At 50.2% G+C, this 17467-nt stretch overlaps 1 protein-coding gene across 1 annotated transcript in view; it reads right to left on the minus strand.

The window, feature by feature from the left end:
- The window catches only part of Chid1 (chitinase domain containing 1), a 42077-nt gene that overhangs the window by 5173 nt on the left and 19437 nt on the right, over positions 1–17467 (minus strand). Inside the window, exons 9-10 of the mRNA XM_021166005.2 lie at positions 12148–12249; positions 10694–10849 (exon numbers count right to left, since the gene is read on the minus strand). Of these exons, the coding sequence (XP_021021664.1) occupies positions 10694–10849; positions 12148–12249 (258 nt within the window). The remainder of the gene's footprint in view (positions 1–10693; positions 10850–12147; positions 12250–17467) is intronic.

The raw sequence follows: 17467 nt of genomic DNA on the forward strand, positions 1-17467 counted from the left end.
AAGATTTATTTATTTATTATATGTAAGTACACTGTAGCTGTCTTCAGACACTCCAGACACTCCAGAAGAGGGCGCCAGATCTCGTTACGGATGGTTGTAAGCCACCATGTGGTTGCTGGGATTTGAACTCTGGACCTTTGGAAGAGCAGTCGGGTGCTCTTACCCACTGAGCCATCTCACCAGCCCCCTAAATAAATCTTTTAAGGCTAAGTTGGAGTCACCCCACAAGGTAGAAGGTCTGGCATTTCCACTACTCTGACCTGACCAAGATCCAATCCTGAAAGCTCAGTCAAGAGGGAGCCCCATCATCTTCCTCTCCCTTGGTTATCTCTCACATGACATCTGAGCTGAGGAAAGGCCTTGAGTGAGGCCAGTGTCGTAGGCTGACCATGCAGAGCTGGCAAGTGAGAGAAAGCCTTTTTCTTGGATCTGCTCAAGAGGTCTCCTAAACACCAGGGCAGTCAAACACAAGAATGAATCATATCATTTGCAGAATGGGGTACAATCGGATAATCATACTAGTGAATTAAGTCAATCTCAGACAAGTATTATATGTTTTCTCTTATTTGTGATCCTAAATTTATTTATTTTATATATATATTTATTTTCATATATATACATATATGTGTGTGTACATATACACACACACATATATATGTGTGTGCGTGTGTGAATGACATGAAAGTGGAAGTCAAACTGTCTAGGGAACAGAGAGACTAAAAACAGGCAGAAGGGGTGAGGAAAAGGAGGGTGAGAACAAGAAGGGGAAATGATCAATATACAATATATACATTAAAATTTTTAAAAATTTACTTGAAAAACATAGAGCCTGGAAGCCAGCAGTAGTGGCCAATGCCTTTAACGCAGCACTCATGAGGCAGAAGCAGGTGAACCTTTGAGTTCAAGACCAGCGTGATCTACAGTGAGTTCCCAGGCAGCCAAGGCTATATAGAGAAACCATGTTTCAAAAAAACCCCAATCAAACACAAAACAAAACAAAACAAAGCAAAAACCAGGGCTGGAACTGCGGCTCAGCAGATAAGGATGCAGAGTGTACTGCTCTTGCAAAGGACCCAGATTCAGTTCCCAACATCTACACCAGGTGAGTCACACCTACCTGCTGTAACTCCACTTCCAGGAGGATGTGGTATCTCTGACACTTGTGTTCATATACTGCCCCCCAATACATACAGTCAAAAATAAAAACAAATTAACAATTAATTTAAGCAACAGAACAGGGCCAGTGAGACAGCTCAGTGAGTAAAGGAGCTGCAATCCTGATGACCTGAGTTGGATCCCCAGAGCCCGGACAGTGAAAGCAGAGAACCAACTTCTGCATGTTGGTCCCTGACCTCCACAACAGTGCCGTGGCCTGTGTGTGCTTTCCCACTCCAAAAGTAAATTAATGAAAGTTAAATAAAACAAAAAGCAGGGCTGTATAAGCAGGCTTGATCAGAATGTTCTGGACATGCTAATATACACAGAGCCAGCTGGGGCGAGTAAGGAGGGCCCAGGATCTCTCTTGGGCTGTCTATGTTGAGAGAGTATACACAGGATGGGTAGGAGTGAGGGCCATGCCGCTGGCCTCGTCTTCATCTGGCTTCTATCCTTGCCATGGTTAGAAGCTTCTCACCACAGGGCACAGTTATCAGATATACTGATAATGGACCTTGCCTTGGCATTGCAGGGTAAAGAGGAACAGGGTAGAAATGCTCATTAGCACCAAGGCTGGCTCTTCACTTGACAGACTGCTTGGACCATAATAGCTTCCAAATGGATCACAGGATAACTATGGCATCACCATGCTGGGAGCATCAACAGCCCGTGCCGGAAGGATCCTGCACACTTGCTGGCCAGCTGGCCTTGATCTTCACATCACCAAGGAAACTGTGGCTCATCACCAGGATGAGTCTATGGCCTGGCAGCAGGGTGGAGTCAGAAGACACAGCCCAAGTGAGTTCAGCTTTCATGGGGCAGAAGGGAGGAGGTAGCTGTCCAGAAAGTGTATATGAGAGCCCACGTATGTGCAGTTACTTAGCTATCATGCTTAATCAGCTTAATTATGCTGAGTCAGCCAAGTGAGGGCCCAGGACAGGCATCCTGAACCTGTTTCTGCTACTGTGAGGTGTCATAACCCTCAAGACGGGCAATGAGCAGGCCATCTCAGAGTTTCACTAGAAGTCGTCCGGGGCCATTCCAAGAAGGGGCACTACTCTGCAGATCCTACCATAGGAAAGGCACAGATGGTCTGCACGGCTGGTAGAGGCAAACAGACCATGGTCACTGGCTTGAGTGAGCCAGCCAATCACTCCTATCACAGGACCTTGGCTCCATATACAGCTGAGCAGATGGTTAAGTGGCTAAACCATGTCTGTCTTGGAAAAGACTAGGACTCTGTTCTAGAGGCTAAGATGGGGTGGCAGATCATCCTGAGACCATGCTTAGCTTTCCATAAACATGGCAACTCTAAGTCTGGAGAGATGGATCAGTGGCTACGAGCTCTGGCTGCTCTTCCAGAGGACTTGAGTTCAATTACCAGCACCCACGTGGCAGTTCACAACTGTCTGTAACTCTAGTTTCAGAAGATCTGGTACCCTCGCATAAGCATATATGCAGGTAAAACATCAATTCACTTAAAAATAAGTAAATCTTTAAAGGGGGAGCACTGAATCCAAAGGAGCTTAAGAAGATCACTGCATCTCACACCAGGTCGTTATCTGCCCTGTGGGGCCATCAACAGAGGTACCTGTGGTAACTGATATGAAGGGGTTGTATCCTGCCAATCTATGTTCTTGAGGAGCAGTTAAACCCTAGTCAGTAAGTCCCCTAAAACTTTCCCCTATATGCTGTGCCTGGTCTGAGGGAAAGAGGGATTTCATTTGGACTGGCCAGAAGAGGGGCAGGTCTACTTCTCTCGCAGCTACCTCTCTTAATTGGATTCAACCCCACTAGAGGGGTTGAACTACAACATGGAAGAGACTGTGACCCATGGCTCTGTGCCACCAACCCAGAAGAAATTCTGCTTTGAGGGGAAAAAAGTCATAGACACCTTTCTATGAGAGGCCCTGTCTATGAGAAGCCCTGCCTATGAGAGGCCCTGTCTATGGAGGCCCTGTCTATGAGAGAGGCCCTGTCTATGCAGGGCCTGTCTGTGGGAGGCCCTGTCTATGAGAGGCCCTGTCTATGAGAGGCCAGGGATGTGAGAGGTCCTGTCGGTGAGAGGCTGTCTGTGAGAGGCCCTGTTGTGAAAGGATCTGTCCTGAGAGAGGCCCTGTCTATGGAGGCCCTGTCTGTGAGAGGCCCTGTCTGTGAGAGGCGCTTTCTGTTAGAGGCACTGTCTGTGAATGGCCCTCTCTGTGAGAGGTCCTGTGTTTGAGAGGCCCTGTCTGTGATTGGTCCTGTCTGTGAGAGGCCCTGTCTGAATGGCCCTGTCTGTGAGAGGCCCTTTGTAATGGAGGCCCTGTCTATGGAGGCCCTGTCCGTGAGAGGCCCTGTCTAAGGAGGCCCTGTCTGAGAAAGGCCCTGTTTATGAGAGGCCCTGTCTGAGAGAGGCCCTTTCTGACGGAGGCTCTGTCTGAGAGAGGCCCTTTCTGTTAGAGGCACTGTCTGTGAATGGCCCTCTCTGTGAGAGGACCTGTCTGTGATTGGTCCTGTGTGTGAGAGGCCCTGTCTGAATGGCCCTGTCTGTGAGTGGCCCTTTGTATGGAGGCCCTGTCTATGGAGGCCCTGTCTGTGAGAGGCCTAGTCCGTGAAAGGCCCTGTCTGTGAGAGGCCCTGTCTATGGAGGTCCTGTCTGTTAGAGGCCCTGTCTGTGAGAGGCCCTGCCTGTGAGAGGCCCTGTCTATGGAGGTCCTGTCTGTGAGAGGCCCTGTCTATGGAGGTCCTGTCTGTGAGAGGCCCTCTCTGTGAATGGCCCTGTCTGTGGGAGGCCCTGTTTGTGAGAGGCCCTGTTTGAATGGCCCTGTCTGTGAGAGGCCCTTTCTATGGAGGCCCTCTCTGTGAGAGGCCCTGTCTGAGAGAGGCCCTGTCTGTGAGAGGCACTGTTGAGAGAGGCCCTGTCTGTTAGAGGCCTTGTCTGTGAGAGGCCCTATCCTGTGAGAGACTCTGTCCTGTGAGAGGCCCTGTCTATGGAGGCCTTGTCTGTGAGAGGCCCTGTCTGTGAGAGGCCCTGTCTGTGAATGGCCCTGTCTGTGGGAGGCCCTGTCTGTGACAGGCCCTGTCTGTGAGAGGCCCTTTCTATGGAGGCCCTGTCTGAGAGAGGCACTGTTGAGAGAGGCCCTGTCTGTGAGAGGTCTTGTCTGTGAGAGGCCCTATCCTGTGAGAGACTCTGTCCTGTGAGAGGCCCTGTCTATGGAGGGCCTATCTATGGAGGCCCAGTCTGTGAGAGGCCCTGTCTGTGAGAGGCCTTGTCTGAGAGAGGTCTTGTCTGAGAGAGACCCTGTCTGAGAGAGGCCCTGTCTGTGAGAGGCCCTGTCCGTGAGAGGCCCTGTCTATTGAGGCCTGTCTGTGAAAGGCCCTTTCAATGGGGGCCGTGTCTGTGATAGACCTTGTCTGTGAGAGGCCCTCTCTGTGAATGGCCCTGTCTTTGGGAGGCTCTGTCTGTGACAGGCCCTGTCTGTGACAGGCCCTGTTTGAATGGCCCTGTCTGTGAGAGGCCCTGTTGAGAGAGGCCTTGTCTGTGAGAGGCCTTGTCTGTGAGAGGCCCTATCCTGTGAGAGACTCTGTCCTGTGAGAGGCCCTGTCTATGGAGGGCCTGTCTATGGAGGCCCTGTCTGTGAGAGGCCCTGTCTGTGAGAGGCCTTGTCTGAGAGAGGCCCTGTCTATGGAAGTCCTGTCTGTGAGAGGCCCTGTCTGTGAGAGGCCCTGTCTATGGAGGTCCTGTCTGTTAGAGGCCCTGTCTGTGAGAGGCCCTGCCTGTGAGAGGCCCTGTCTATGGAGGTTCTGTCTGTGAGAGGCCCTGTCTATGGAGGTCCTGTCTGTGAGAGGCCCTTTCTATGGAGGCCCTCTCTGTGAGAGGCCCTGTCTGTGGGAGGCCCTGTTTGAATGGCCCTGTCTGTGAGAGGCCCTTTCTATGGAGGCCCTCTCTGAGAGAGGCCCTGTCTATGGAGGCCCTCTTTGTCTGTGAGAGACCCTGTCTGTGAGAGGCCCTTTCAATGGGGGCCCTGTCTGTGACAGGCCTTTTCTGTGAGAAGCCCTGTCTGTGAGAGGTCCTTCCTGTGAGAGATCCTGCCTGTGAGAGCCCTTTTCTGTGAGAGGCCCTGTCTGTGAGAGGCCCTGTCTGAGAGAGGTCCTGCTGAGAGAGGCCCTGTCTAAGAGAGGCCCTGTCTGAGAGAGGCCCTGTCTGTGAGAGGCCTTGTCTGTGAGAGGCCCTGTCCTGTGAGAGACTCTGTCCTGTGAGAGGTCCTGTCTATGGAGGCCCTGTCTATGAGAGGCCTTGTCTGAGAGAGACCCTGTCTGAGAGAGGCCCTGTCTGTGAGAGGCCCTGTTTGTGGGAGGCCCTTTCTGTTAGAGGCCCTGTCTGTAGAGGCCCTGCCTGTGAGAGGACCTTTCTATGGAGGCCCTGTTTGTGAGAAGCCCCTGTCTGTGAGAGGCTCTTCCTATGGAAGCCCTCTTTGTGAGAGGCCCTGTCTGTGAGAGTTCCTCTCTATGGAGGCTCTCTCTGTTAGAGGCCCTGTCTGTGAAAGGCCCTGTCTATGGAGGCCTTATCTGTGAGAGGACCTGTGTTTGAGATGCCCTGTGTGTGAGAGGCCCTGTCTGAGTACCTGTCTGTGAATGGGCCTATCTGTGAGAGGCCCTGTCTGTGAGAGGCTCTTTTTATGGAGGTTCTATCTGTGAAAGGCCCTGTCTATGGAGGCCTTCTCTGTGATAGGCCCTGTCTGTGAGAGGCCCTTTGATCCCATATGGAGATCTATGGGAACTCAGTTTGTGAGCAGCAGGCAGGGTTGAGCCCTAGAAGGAAGGAAGAATTTTGTTTGCAATGCCAAATGGTTGCTGTCACTGGGTGATTACAAGGCAAGGTGAGGTTTGGCATCCTCAGGAGCAAAGCTGAAATGCTCTTTCATAGTGTGAGGATTAATACTGAGTAAAGCCAGCAGGTGCAGATGATAGACTTGCCTGACCTGCTATGCTACTATGTATGTCTACCGATTGCCAAAGCTAATCAAATGTGGCCCTGGCATATGAGAATGCACTGCAGCTAGAACTGGTGCTTCCTCATGAGACCCATCACTGAACACAGGGCATGTTCAGGCCTGTGGGCTGAGCACACTCACTGGGGTATAGGTATGAAGACACCTTGTACACATATACTTAGTTACCCCTACCCAGTGCCAGTTTTGGGCTCAAATTGTATATAAGAAGCTCTTCTTTGGCGCCTTCTAGCTCTGAATCCAGACCCAGGCCTGCTGGGGTAGGGCACTAGCAACACCCTCCTCTTCCCAATGCTCAGAACTACTGGAGGAGATGGCTGATGGCAGAGCCACCTCCAAACCTCCCCTGGGAACAACAAAACCTTAGGTCAGACAACCAAGGCTTCATAGGTTTAAAGGTCTTTCTCAGCTCAAGGTGGATTTCTACTGGCTTCTCAGCAGATGCACAGCGTCCTCTGGGGGTTTCTCATGCCTCTGGGGGTCCCCATGGAGTGCTGTCCCATTCCATTCAATGGAGACAAAAACTGCTGACAAGCCTGAGCTATCAGACCTGTTCTGGCAGAGGGGCTCATGCCTGAAGTCTATACTTGGTTAGTGAAAGCCACTTAATGCCAGGGTGCCCAAAATAACAACTTGGGGACCTTGAGGGGAAGGGAATCCTTCACCCACATCACTGGTTGTCAGATAATACTTAGAAACTAAATAGAAGGCATAAGATCTGGAAGCTGGAGCTAGCTCACTGAGATAAGAGGATTATCATGAGACAGAGGCCACCCTGGGCTACAGAGTAAGTTGCAGGGCAATAAATTCTAGGCCAGCCTGAACTACAGAGTATGACTGTCTCCAAACAAAAGAAAACAAAAGTAGTAAGTATGAGATAAGGAAGAAAACAGGTAGTTTCTGTGAATTTTGGCAGCAGGGACAAAGAAGAACCACAGTACTGGATTTATCTTGTCTTGCCACCTGCTTTGCACACATCCCATGGGAGAAGACAAACAGGATGAAAGGATGAGAGCTCTTCACTTTGGAAAGACATGGCCTGAGAGGGAACCCTATGAACAATGTCACCCAGCAGCATACACAGTGTGAAGGGTGAGCTGGGAGTAGCAATTTGCTTTACCCAAGGCATAGGTCCAACTGCAGTTGACAGAGGTATCAGTGAGAAACAGAAATTTGGTGCCAACAACAGAAGGCGTAGGTGGAGAATGAGGAAAGGCTCTGAGCTGAAAGCATAAGTACTTCCAGAAATCAGGATGATTAACCCCAGGTTCAGGCACTGGAGGCGAAGCCCCTACAGGACACCCCCAAATAGGAGGCCTATCTTACCTGGTGTTCTTAGAAAGCTGAATTCTAAGTCAAGAGTGGACACCACACAGCTGAGGCTTGCCCATGGGGGTGTAAGGGGAAAGGTCTAATGGTGATGTAAGGAAAGAGCACAGGAAGCTTGTCTGCAGGGAGAGGTCAGATGTCACTGGAGTTGAGGTAGGGTCTGGAAAAGCACTCTGTGGATCTGAACGCCTAGCAACAACTGAGTAGCAGGAGCTGTGCTCACTCAGGGAAACTTCAGCATTCCCGAGCCAGAGATCTGCCAAGAAAAGGCTCTAGCAGCCACCAAGCATCAGACTGTCGGCCGGCCGGCCGGCAGGCAGCAGTGCCTGTGGACATTCCTGCCGTGCCCTCCTAAGCCTCTCTCCTTGCAGGTGAGCCCCAGGCCCTGTGGACATTCCTGCCGCGCCCTCCTAAGTCTCTCTCCTTGCAGGTGAGCCCCAGGCCAGGAGCAAGGTGACGAGTGCACGCTCCTTGGTGCCTGCCCTGGAAGCAGGGTTAATGCTGGCTGGCTCTCCAGCATGAGGATATGCATGGAAGCCTGGCTGCTGATCTGTTCCAGTCCTGGGGAAGGAAGTGTCCCTGCTGAGTGGGCATCTATTCTGCAGCCCTGACAAGGTGAGCATGGACAGGCTGGCAAAATCGACCAGCTTGCCCCAGGGAAGCGACTTTCTCCATCTAATTGTCTCCCGTGGGTGGGCCCATGTCCAGGTTGGAGCATGCATGCCCTCATCTCGCCCCATAGGAACCATTAGCGAAATGAGGATTGAGAGGCACAGCCTTCCTTCCCTGGCTGGGAAAATTCAGAAAGGCCAGGAGACTAAGAACAGCCTGTGTGGATATGTGTGCTCCCGAGTGGAGCAGAAGTACCTTCACCTGCGTGGCCCCATGTCTAGTTCCTGCCACGTACATCTTCAGGCACAGGACAGCTGTGAGAGACTGACAGGACCCTCAACAGTCTCCTGGAAAACAGCAGGTGACCAGATCCTAAAGCCTTAATAACGTCCCACCCTATCTGCCCCGTGTCAGTAAACCTGCCCTCCCTTGTCTGATGGTAGACCAAGGCTCATGACAAAGCAAGGCGGCAGCACTGTGGGCTACAACAGCTATTAACTCAAGTCTGTGTTGAACCCCAGACGTTGGAACAAGCTGTGTGGATCCTGAAGAGTGCAGATGTGTAGGGAAGACAGAATTCACATCCATGGCTTTGAAGCATGGCCCACCCTCATGCCCCACCATGGAAGGACCAATGGAAGAATTGAATGAGAGGTGGTCTCAGCTCTGATGAGTGTACCTTCACAGACTACAAACAACCGGGGCCACAGAGATGAGTCCCAACCTTACCACTCAAATACAAGCTCAGTTAAGGGAGAAATAAGTCAGTTCTGGCTTTGTCTTGGGGCCCAGATGGAGAGAATCTTGAAGCATCGATAGAACAGAACATCAGCATTTAGTACAAGCTGGGCAGCCTGGCCTCGGCTCACTTGCCCTGCGTGATGCATGCACGGCACCTTCCATAGAATGCACCTGCCTAGGGGTCAGAAAGAAACGGCCGCACTCAGTGGGCAGTAACACCCAAATCTCGGTTTCTGGACACCACTCTCCATGGAAAGCCATAGGAAAATGGGTAGCTTAAATGCTTAGTTAGTTAGTTATTTTGAAACAGGGTCTCAGTATGTATCCCTGGCTGGCCTGGAACTTGATATACAGACCAGGCTGTCTTGAAACTCACAGAAATCCACCTGTCTCAGCCTTCCAAGTACTGTAATTAAAAGTATCTACCATCATGCCTAGTTAGGCTTCTAAGCAACTACCCCCAGCTTTGTAAGAATGTTAAAATATCTAGCACTTAATAGTGAACTTCATGGGCTGGAGAGATGACTCAGCAGTTACGAGCACTGACTGCTCTTCCAGGGGTCTTGAGTTTAATTCCCAGAAACCACATGGTGGCTCACAACCATCTGTAATGGGATCCAGTGCCCTCTTCTGGTGTGTCTGACGAGAGCTACAATGCCCTCATATATAAATAAATACATCTTAAAACAATTAGTGAACTTCACTACATCTAACATCCTCAGATGGGGCTCCACAACAGCCCCTACTCCCTCATGTGGAGGCCAGAGAACTGGCCCAGATGTCAGAACCTGCAGAGGCAGACTTTGAGCAGCACCACAACTGAATCCATGGAAAGGTAAATCACGAATTAGAAAACTTGTAGATGTGAGAAGAAAAGAACCTGGGTGGGGTTAACAGCAGAGAGGGAATGGGAAAGAAACCTGCCTCCTGGAGAGAGCAACAGAAAATAACTAAAATCAAAAGAAAATCACATCTCAGGAGCCCAGGGCTCCTCATCAGGCCGGCACACACCACACAGCTGAGGAAACTTCCGATTGTCTCCCAAATGTAGTAAAAAAGTGAGCACACAGCCCATGGAGACCTGGATGAACACTGAGCACAGGTGACTGAAGTCATCAAACTGCTGAGACCCAACAGCTAGCACTGAAGCTTGGAGGCAGTCAGGAGATTTGTAAACAGGAGAAGCAGAGAGAGGAAGTAGAAACAATGCTTTAAAAGACAGAGGCGCGGCCAAGCGTGGTGGCCCACGCCTTTAATCCCAGTACTTGGGAGGCAGAGGCAGGTGAATTTTGAGTTCGAGGCCAGCCTGGTCTACAGAGTGAGTTCCAGGACAGTCAGGGGAACACAGAGAAACCCTGTCTCAAAAAAATTAAAAAACAAAAAACAAAACAAAAAAACTCCACAGAGGTGCTTGGGCTCACACTATTAAAACCAGAGCCAAGACACTGGAGGAGACCCTCAGTGGAGGAAATGATAGGGCCAGAAAAGAAGAGCAGAAGAGAAGTCCTAGACAAGTCCACTAGACACAGGTGCTGCCCAGAGGAAATATGTAAGCATGTCAAATCCAGCCAGCCATGTCCAAACCTCTCCTCAGTACAGGACAACTGTACCATGGATGCAAACCTTGGCTAAGGCACCAACACTGTGGGTGAGGTGCTAACCCTCAAGGGCCTGGGGGGGGGGTGTCCAACAGAGGACTGGAGCTTTCTACCCAACCCATATCTCAGACTCCACAGTTCGAAAAGCCCAAAAGGAGCTTCCCAACCTTCTCAGCCCCAGCTTTCCCTCCCTTTCCCAGGGACTGAAACCCACATCTCTGACTGGCCACACCTGGAATGTGACCAGGAGGGCCCTGAGCTCACCTGGCTCCAATGACAGGCTCACGGGCATCCTTGGAGGCTGCATAATCCATGCCATAGAAGTTCAATCCCAGGAGGATCTTGCTTCGCCACTGTGACTTGGGGTCTAGGACCTGGACACAGGCTCGAATCCATGACAAGGGAGCATTAGGGCCAGGCCTGCAAGTTCAATGGGAAGTGGAGCCACTCTGTGAAGGCAGGAAGCCCTGCATCTGACTCTAGTTTGGTCCTCTAGGTCATCTACTTGGGCCCATTTCCTTCAGTGTTATGGCAAATACCTCTCAAGAATTGGGAAACCAGGTTAATGGCACACATCTTTAAACTCAGCCCCTGGGAGGCAGAAGCAGGAGATCTTTGAGCTCAAGGCCAGTCTGGTCTACATATAGTGAGCTCCAGGATAGCCAAGACTACATAGAGAAACCCTGTCTCATACAAACAAACAAAAAAAGGGATGGGAGCTGGGGGCTGGAGAGAGTCCAGCAGTTAAGAGCACTAACTGCTCTTGCAGAGGACTTGGGTTCAGTTCCTAGCACCCACATGACCACTCACAACTGTCCCTGTTCCAGGGGATCTAACACCCTCACACAGATATACATATAGTCAAACACCAATGAAGATAAAACAAAAGTTAAAAAAAAAAAAAAAGAGTTGGGAAGAAGTTGAACATTGTGGCACAAATCTGCTATAAGTATAAGCCCAGCCTTGACTATAAAATGAGTTCCAGACCAGTCTGGGATACAGAGTGAGGGCTTATACTTAAAAAAAATAAATAAATAAAAATTAAAAAAGGGCTGGAAAGATTGCAGAAAACCTGAGTTCAGTTCTCAGCATCTACACACAGAAGCTCACACCTAGCTGTAACTCCAGTCTCAGGGGAATCCAACACCTCTGGCTTCCTTGAGAGCCCATACACATGCATATAGCCCCACATGAGACCCATACATGTATAATTAAAAATTATAAGATAAATCTTAGAAAAATGAGACACTGAACACATCACAAAATTGTTTTAAAAGGGGCACAACCAGAAACCTCATTTAAGTACTGTAGACAAAGTGGTCTTAGCACCTTTTGAGGGGACCACAGGTGCCTTCATGGGGCAAGTACTTACTTATAACTCCCCATCCCTAGAGAAGTAGGAACAGGTCTAAAATACTGAGCAAGGAAGGGTCAGCAGACATGCAGCTGGGACCAATGACCAAGGGAAACAGAAGTGGCAGATTGTGCCTAAGTCACTGGTGACAAAGTTCCACCCAGGCAGGGTCTTCTCAAAGAAATCAGCTCTCCTGAGAATGGGGCAGCAACACCATTAGCTTCCATCTGGCAGCATCTGGTGCGAAGAAAGTGACTGCCCATCTGTGTTGAGCCATAGAGCCCATAGGCAGATGTCCAAGCTGCAGGTCTATATCTTCCTGAGGACCCACTGTACATACAGTGCCCTACCAGCCCATACTCACTGCTGTGATGTGGAGTAGTCATATGTCATGAGGCTGAAGCCATCTAGTATGGGGGCCAGTTGCTCAAACTCCTTGTGTGTAAACATGCCCAGCTGGTCAGTCCTGTGACAAGGCAAGCATACCTACTTTGAGTTACAATGTATGGATGGTTGGCCTTCCTCACTAAGAGTCAGAACAAGCATGGTGTCTGGTTTCCCAGCCTGTACCCCTTCTCCTTCCTCTAAGACAGTGGTTCTCAACCTTCCTAATGCTGTAGCCCTTTAATACAGTTCTCTATGTTGTGGTGACGTTCAACAATAAAATTATTTAGGTTGTTACTTCATAACTGTAGTTTTGCTTCTGTTGTGAATTGTAATATAAATACCTGTGTTTTCTGATGGTCTCAGGTGACCCCCATGGAAAGGTTGGTTGTTTGACACCCCCCATGGGTGAGAACTGCTGCTCTAGGAGAACCCCAGGCTACTTTCCCTCAGTAGTGTGCTATTTGGCTGGGGTCATACATATTTTGGGTGCTAGGATGAGGGCCGAAGTCAAACAGAGATGTCCCTCTTTCCTTCCCCCTGGAAGGTCCTGAGAGAAAGAGGGGTAAGAGCTGCACAGCTTACCTGGCACTCCCCCCTGTTCCAGAACCATTCCATAGTGGGAACATAGAAGAGGACGGACTCATAGAGGTCCCAGTTGCCCAGACATGGCTGAACCATTTCCCTGTGTCCCCAGGGCCCCGGCCTCTGAAACATATTATCTTGGCCCCATAATATAACAGTTCTTCCTACTCCTGCTCCCATATGGAGCCCAATCATTCAATCTAGAACTGTGGCTCTGTGGTGTCCTTAGAGTGAGAAGGGCTCACTCATATATAGGCTCATTCATTTGAATAGTAATAATAATAGATGTATTTATTTATTTTATGTATAAAAGTACACTGTAGCTGTACAGATGGTTGTGAGCCTTCATGTGGTTGTTAAGAATTGAATTTTTAGGGCCTCTGCTTGCTCAGGTCAACTCCACTAGTTTTGGCCCAAAGATTTATTATTATACATAAGTACACTGTAGCTGTCTTCAGTGCATGAGCTATAGCTAGAGGCTGGCAGAGGAGCAGCCTTTCTTAGTCCTACCTTGTGTTATGGATTTAGCACAAGTGCAGGAAGAAGGCTCAGGAAGGTTCAGAAAGGTGTGGCTGAGGCCTTTGGGCAAGAAGAGGCTCCTGGGGCCTAGAAGTTCCAAGCAGAGTAGCTACACCTGGCAAAGTCCCACCCTGTGGCCTCACTCAAGGCTGGGGAAGAACACTTCTCCCTGAAGACTTACGTCAGTGTCACTCAATGCCCAGATACAGTGAAGAAAAAGCACACATCTCCCAATGGCAAGATAAATCTGCACAGACCTTGCACAGGGAGGGGGCACAGATCCTATCTGAAGGCTCCCAGAAAAACTTCTTCTGCTAAACCCCACTGGCCAGGCTGTAAGCACCCTCTGACCCCAGGCCAGAAGCTCAGAGGGAACTGTAGACAGGACTAGTCAAAGTAGACAGTGTCTGCCATCTGCTAGGTAACTGCACTGCCCACTGCCTGGAGGCCTGAGACCTCGAATGGTATTCCCTACTAGTTGTGCTTCTTGGACCAGCTCACCTATCAGCTAGACCTCACCCAGAGGAGCGGGCAGGCCAGAGGGCATGCTGTGAGTTCAAGGAAGGGTTACAAAGATCTGATCACCACGATTCTGCCCAGGAACAGCTGGCCCCAGTACACAGTGTTGTTTGCTATCATCTGACCTTTGGGTTCCCTGTCTCTAGGCACAGATCCCCATGGTCACCTTTCGCTCCTCCAGGCAGGCTGCCATAGCACTTGCCCTCACCGTGTTACTGGAATACTGAGCAGGGCAGGCATGAACGGGGAGATAATGAGGGCTGTGGGCAGAGGCTCGAGCACCTGAAGAACAGGGCAGGTCAGAGATTCTGACACCATAGGAGAGGGTGCAAGGTGGAAGAGAGACAGAATACAGGGACAGGCGTGGGTGGGAACTTTGGGAAGACCATGGACCCTGTGGGGCCCATTTTCCTGAAGCATGCATTATTCCCAGAGGTTCCCATATGCAGCCTCTCACTGATGCAACCCAGTTCCACAGGCTGAGCCATTAAGAACAGCCCACATGTCAGAATGGCCTTATTCTTAAGTGGTCAGCCTAAGACAAGATGAAGACAAACAGGAACACAACCAACACTTTCCTGAAATGGAGCAACCTTCTAGGGTGGTAGCCATCAACAGGAAAGACGGGACACCACTGGGCCTCTTACTATCCTCCCTACTCCCATCCTCCCGGCTATGTCCTTGGGGGTTTCTCTGGGAATATGTTCTTTGTCCTTCTGTCTTTGAGGAAAAAAAGGCTATTCAGAAGCTGTTGCTAAAGCCAACCCTCCCAGCCTGCCCTGCTCCTGCCCCAAACCTCTGGGGAGCCCGGCCACTGAGCTGTTTCTCTTTGTCCCACAGCACCAGGATAAAATGAGTCCATGCGCGAGAGACATAAAAACAGCTTGCCAATAGGCCACACATGGCATGACTTCCAATAAACAGAAATTACTGTTCATGCTGAAAACCTCATGTTCTGAATTAATTTCTGAGGGAGGAAAACAATATAACAAAACACATTACTCAGTGCCTGGGTCTTGGACAGGCCCCATGCAGCTGGGGCCTTCCCATGGCAAAGAAGGAAAGTACCTAGCCCAGGCAGGGAGACACTTTTAAGTGCCCACTAAGGGCTAAAATGGGGCAATGCTCATAGCCCAGGCTACCCATTCTTTCCAATGATGAGACCCTCTTTTCCAGAGAGCAGAACTGTAATGATACTGGGCTGGGGCCCTCCAGCCATGTGGTCCTTTATCCAGACACCCTATAGCTAGGGAAAATGCCCAGATGGTGCCAGGGCACACTGTGCAGCTATAGCCTGCAGAAAATACTCATGAACGTGGGGAGAGTTATGGGCCCAGCAGCCTCACCCCATTGTCACCTGCAACCTCAGGGAGGTCAATGAAGCTGTCAACTCTTAACCATGCATACCCTAGGGCTACCTTATCTCAGCAATGCAGCATTCTTTCCTACCCTGGGGATTCCAACACACAAACTTTAACTCCCTGTCCTCAGCCCACAGGGTGTGTGCTTCCCTCCTCCAGTTAATTGTGGAATTAACACCATCTATAGCTGACAACACCGTAGTATTGGAGTTACAGCCAGATAGAAGGTACCCAGACTTAAAGACAACCCTTCCTGGAGCTGTCCCACAGCCTTCCTCTGAAGCTTTATGCCCTTGTCCCTGTGACTCTCGCCTCCTCTGACTCCTCTCTCCATGCCCCTGAGTGAAGCCAGGCCCCTACTTCTTCCAGGACAACAGAATGGGTTGCCAGTTTACCCTACAGTTAAGTCTCTGTTGCCCATCTTGCCTGGCCTTGTTGTTCCTGTGATCTCTGTCACCAACCTAAGAGGTCCCTAAGAGCTAGTGAGGCCAAGGAAATGTGAAAGGCAGGTTAGAGATTGACCTGACTTTAACTTGCCACATCCCTCACTGCCATTCTGGATTGTATGTTACTGGCTTTTGAGAAACCCAAGAGGTTGGCTAGAAGCAAACCTGATATCTCCTATGTCCCTAAGATATATGTTGCTAGCCCCAGTAGGTATGGGGATCTAATTAAACTACATCTTCAAGGCTGCCGCTCTGCCCTGGTTTTTATATTGCTGAGTGTATGCAAGTAACCTTGGAAGAAGTGTTCAAGGTCAGCATGGCTGAATAGCGGCCCAGTTCTAGGGCAGGACCCCGAGGGTCTGCAGTGCTGTGACAGCCCTTTCTGTAGCAGCTCTGACTTAACCTGCCTTTGGTGACAAAGGACATACGTGAATTTTCATTTGATGACTAGAAACCACCCCCACACACCACAGCTGTCTTCCTAGAGCAGCCTTCCTAGAGCAGGCAAGTGACAACATGACTATGTCCTGCTGAAGATGCAGGGCACAGTTGCTGTTTTGGCTCCCTTGCAGAGGTGGCTCTCTACTAAGGGTTGGGAAGGACAAACAAGGAGGACAGTAAGCACCCCATGCCCTGGAGCAGTGCCAACAGAGCCCCACTGCACTCAAGGCAGAAGGGTCATCCCCAATCCCACAGGGCCTCAACCAGCTAAGGGCCCTGCTTCCCCTCAGACTCTTGCCACTCTTGGTCCTTCTTCCAGCCACTGCAGATGCGTCCCCTACCCCCACTCTGGGTACCCTCCAGAATCCCTCTCCTCATGGCCACATAAGGTGAACTACGTGCCTCAGTCACTGCAAAGTGATCCACTTCAGGCAAAGGACTGGGAGTTTGGGTGGAGATGCTTGGACAGAGAGGTCCTCTGCAATATGACACCCCAAGCCTGACCAGAATCTGAGAGCAGCTTCCACAGACTCAAAACCTGCCACAGGTTTCTGAACCGTCCACTCCAAGTTTCCGCCTAGCTATAGCACCCCAGCCAACACTGTATACCAAGAGATCCAGAAATGCGCACCCGGCAGAGGCAGCTGATACCACAATTCTGGAGGCCCTTCTGGAAGTCTGTGACCCCCTAGCTGTCTCTTCCACCTAGGTCTGCAAGACTGTTTGGTCAGCTGAGGAAGAAAACGTATAGAACGGAGCCTCGCTACACACGCATTAAAACGTAACCTAGTTTACACGGTGAATTCCAGGCAAATCAGGGATACTGTGAGATGTTGTCAAAACAAAACAAAACAAAACAATAACAACAAAAGTGACTTGAGCTAATTTAGCACCTGTAAGGTACTTGAGCAGCTAGCTGTCACAGATACTAGCTGTTGAGACCTACCCTGTGTCACCTAGCACTTCTAGAGCTCCCCCTGAGCAGAGTGGCACACAACTCTCATGCTTTCTACTTTCCAGGTTCCTACCTAGAGGCACCAGACCCCACGGCATACTCTCTGCAGCAGGCTAGGCCTGAAATCAATGTGCAGGGCCTGCTGTTGTGCTCAGCAGTCCCTACTAATGGGCTGAGAGCCGAGGAAGTTTACTGAGAAAGCTCAGACAGCAGGCAGACATCCACACCATACACTGGGGCCTTGGCACACTCAAGGTTGGGATGGGAAAACCACCTGGAGCTGGTGGGTCTTAAGCTTTGAACTGCCTCTATAGTAGCACCTGTAGTGACAGGTGACACTAAGTGACACAGAGTAGGTCTTCAGCAACTAGTGTCCCTGTTAGCTGCCCAAGCACCTTGCAGGTGCTATATTAACTCGGTTTTTGTTTGTTTGTTTGTTTGTTTGTTTTGGGGTTTTTTGAGACAACATCTCAG

The sequence above is a fragment of the Mus caroli genome, chromosome 7 (genome assembly GCF_900094665.2).
Source record: "Mus caroli chromosome 7, CAROLI_EIJ_v1.1, whole genome shotgun sequence".
Taxonomy (NCBI): domain Eukaryota; kingdom Metazoa; phylum Chordata; class Mammalia; order Rodentia; family Muridae; genus Mus; species Mus caroli.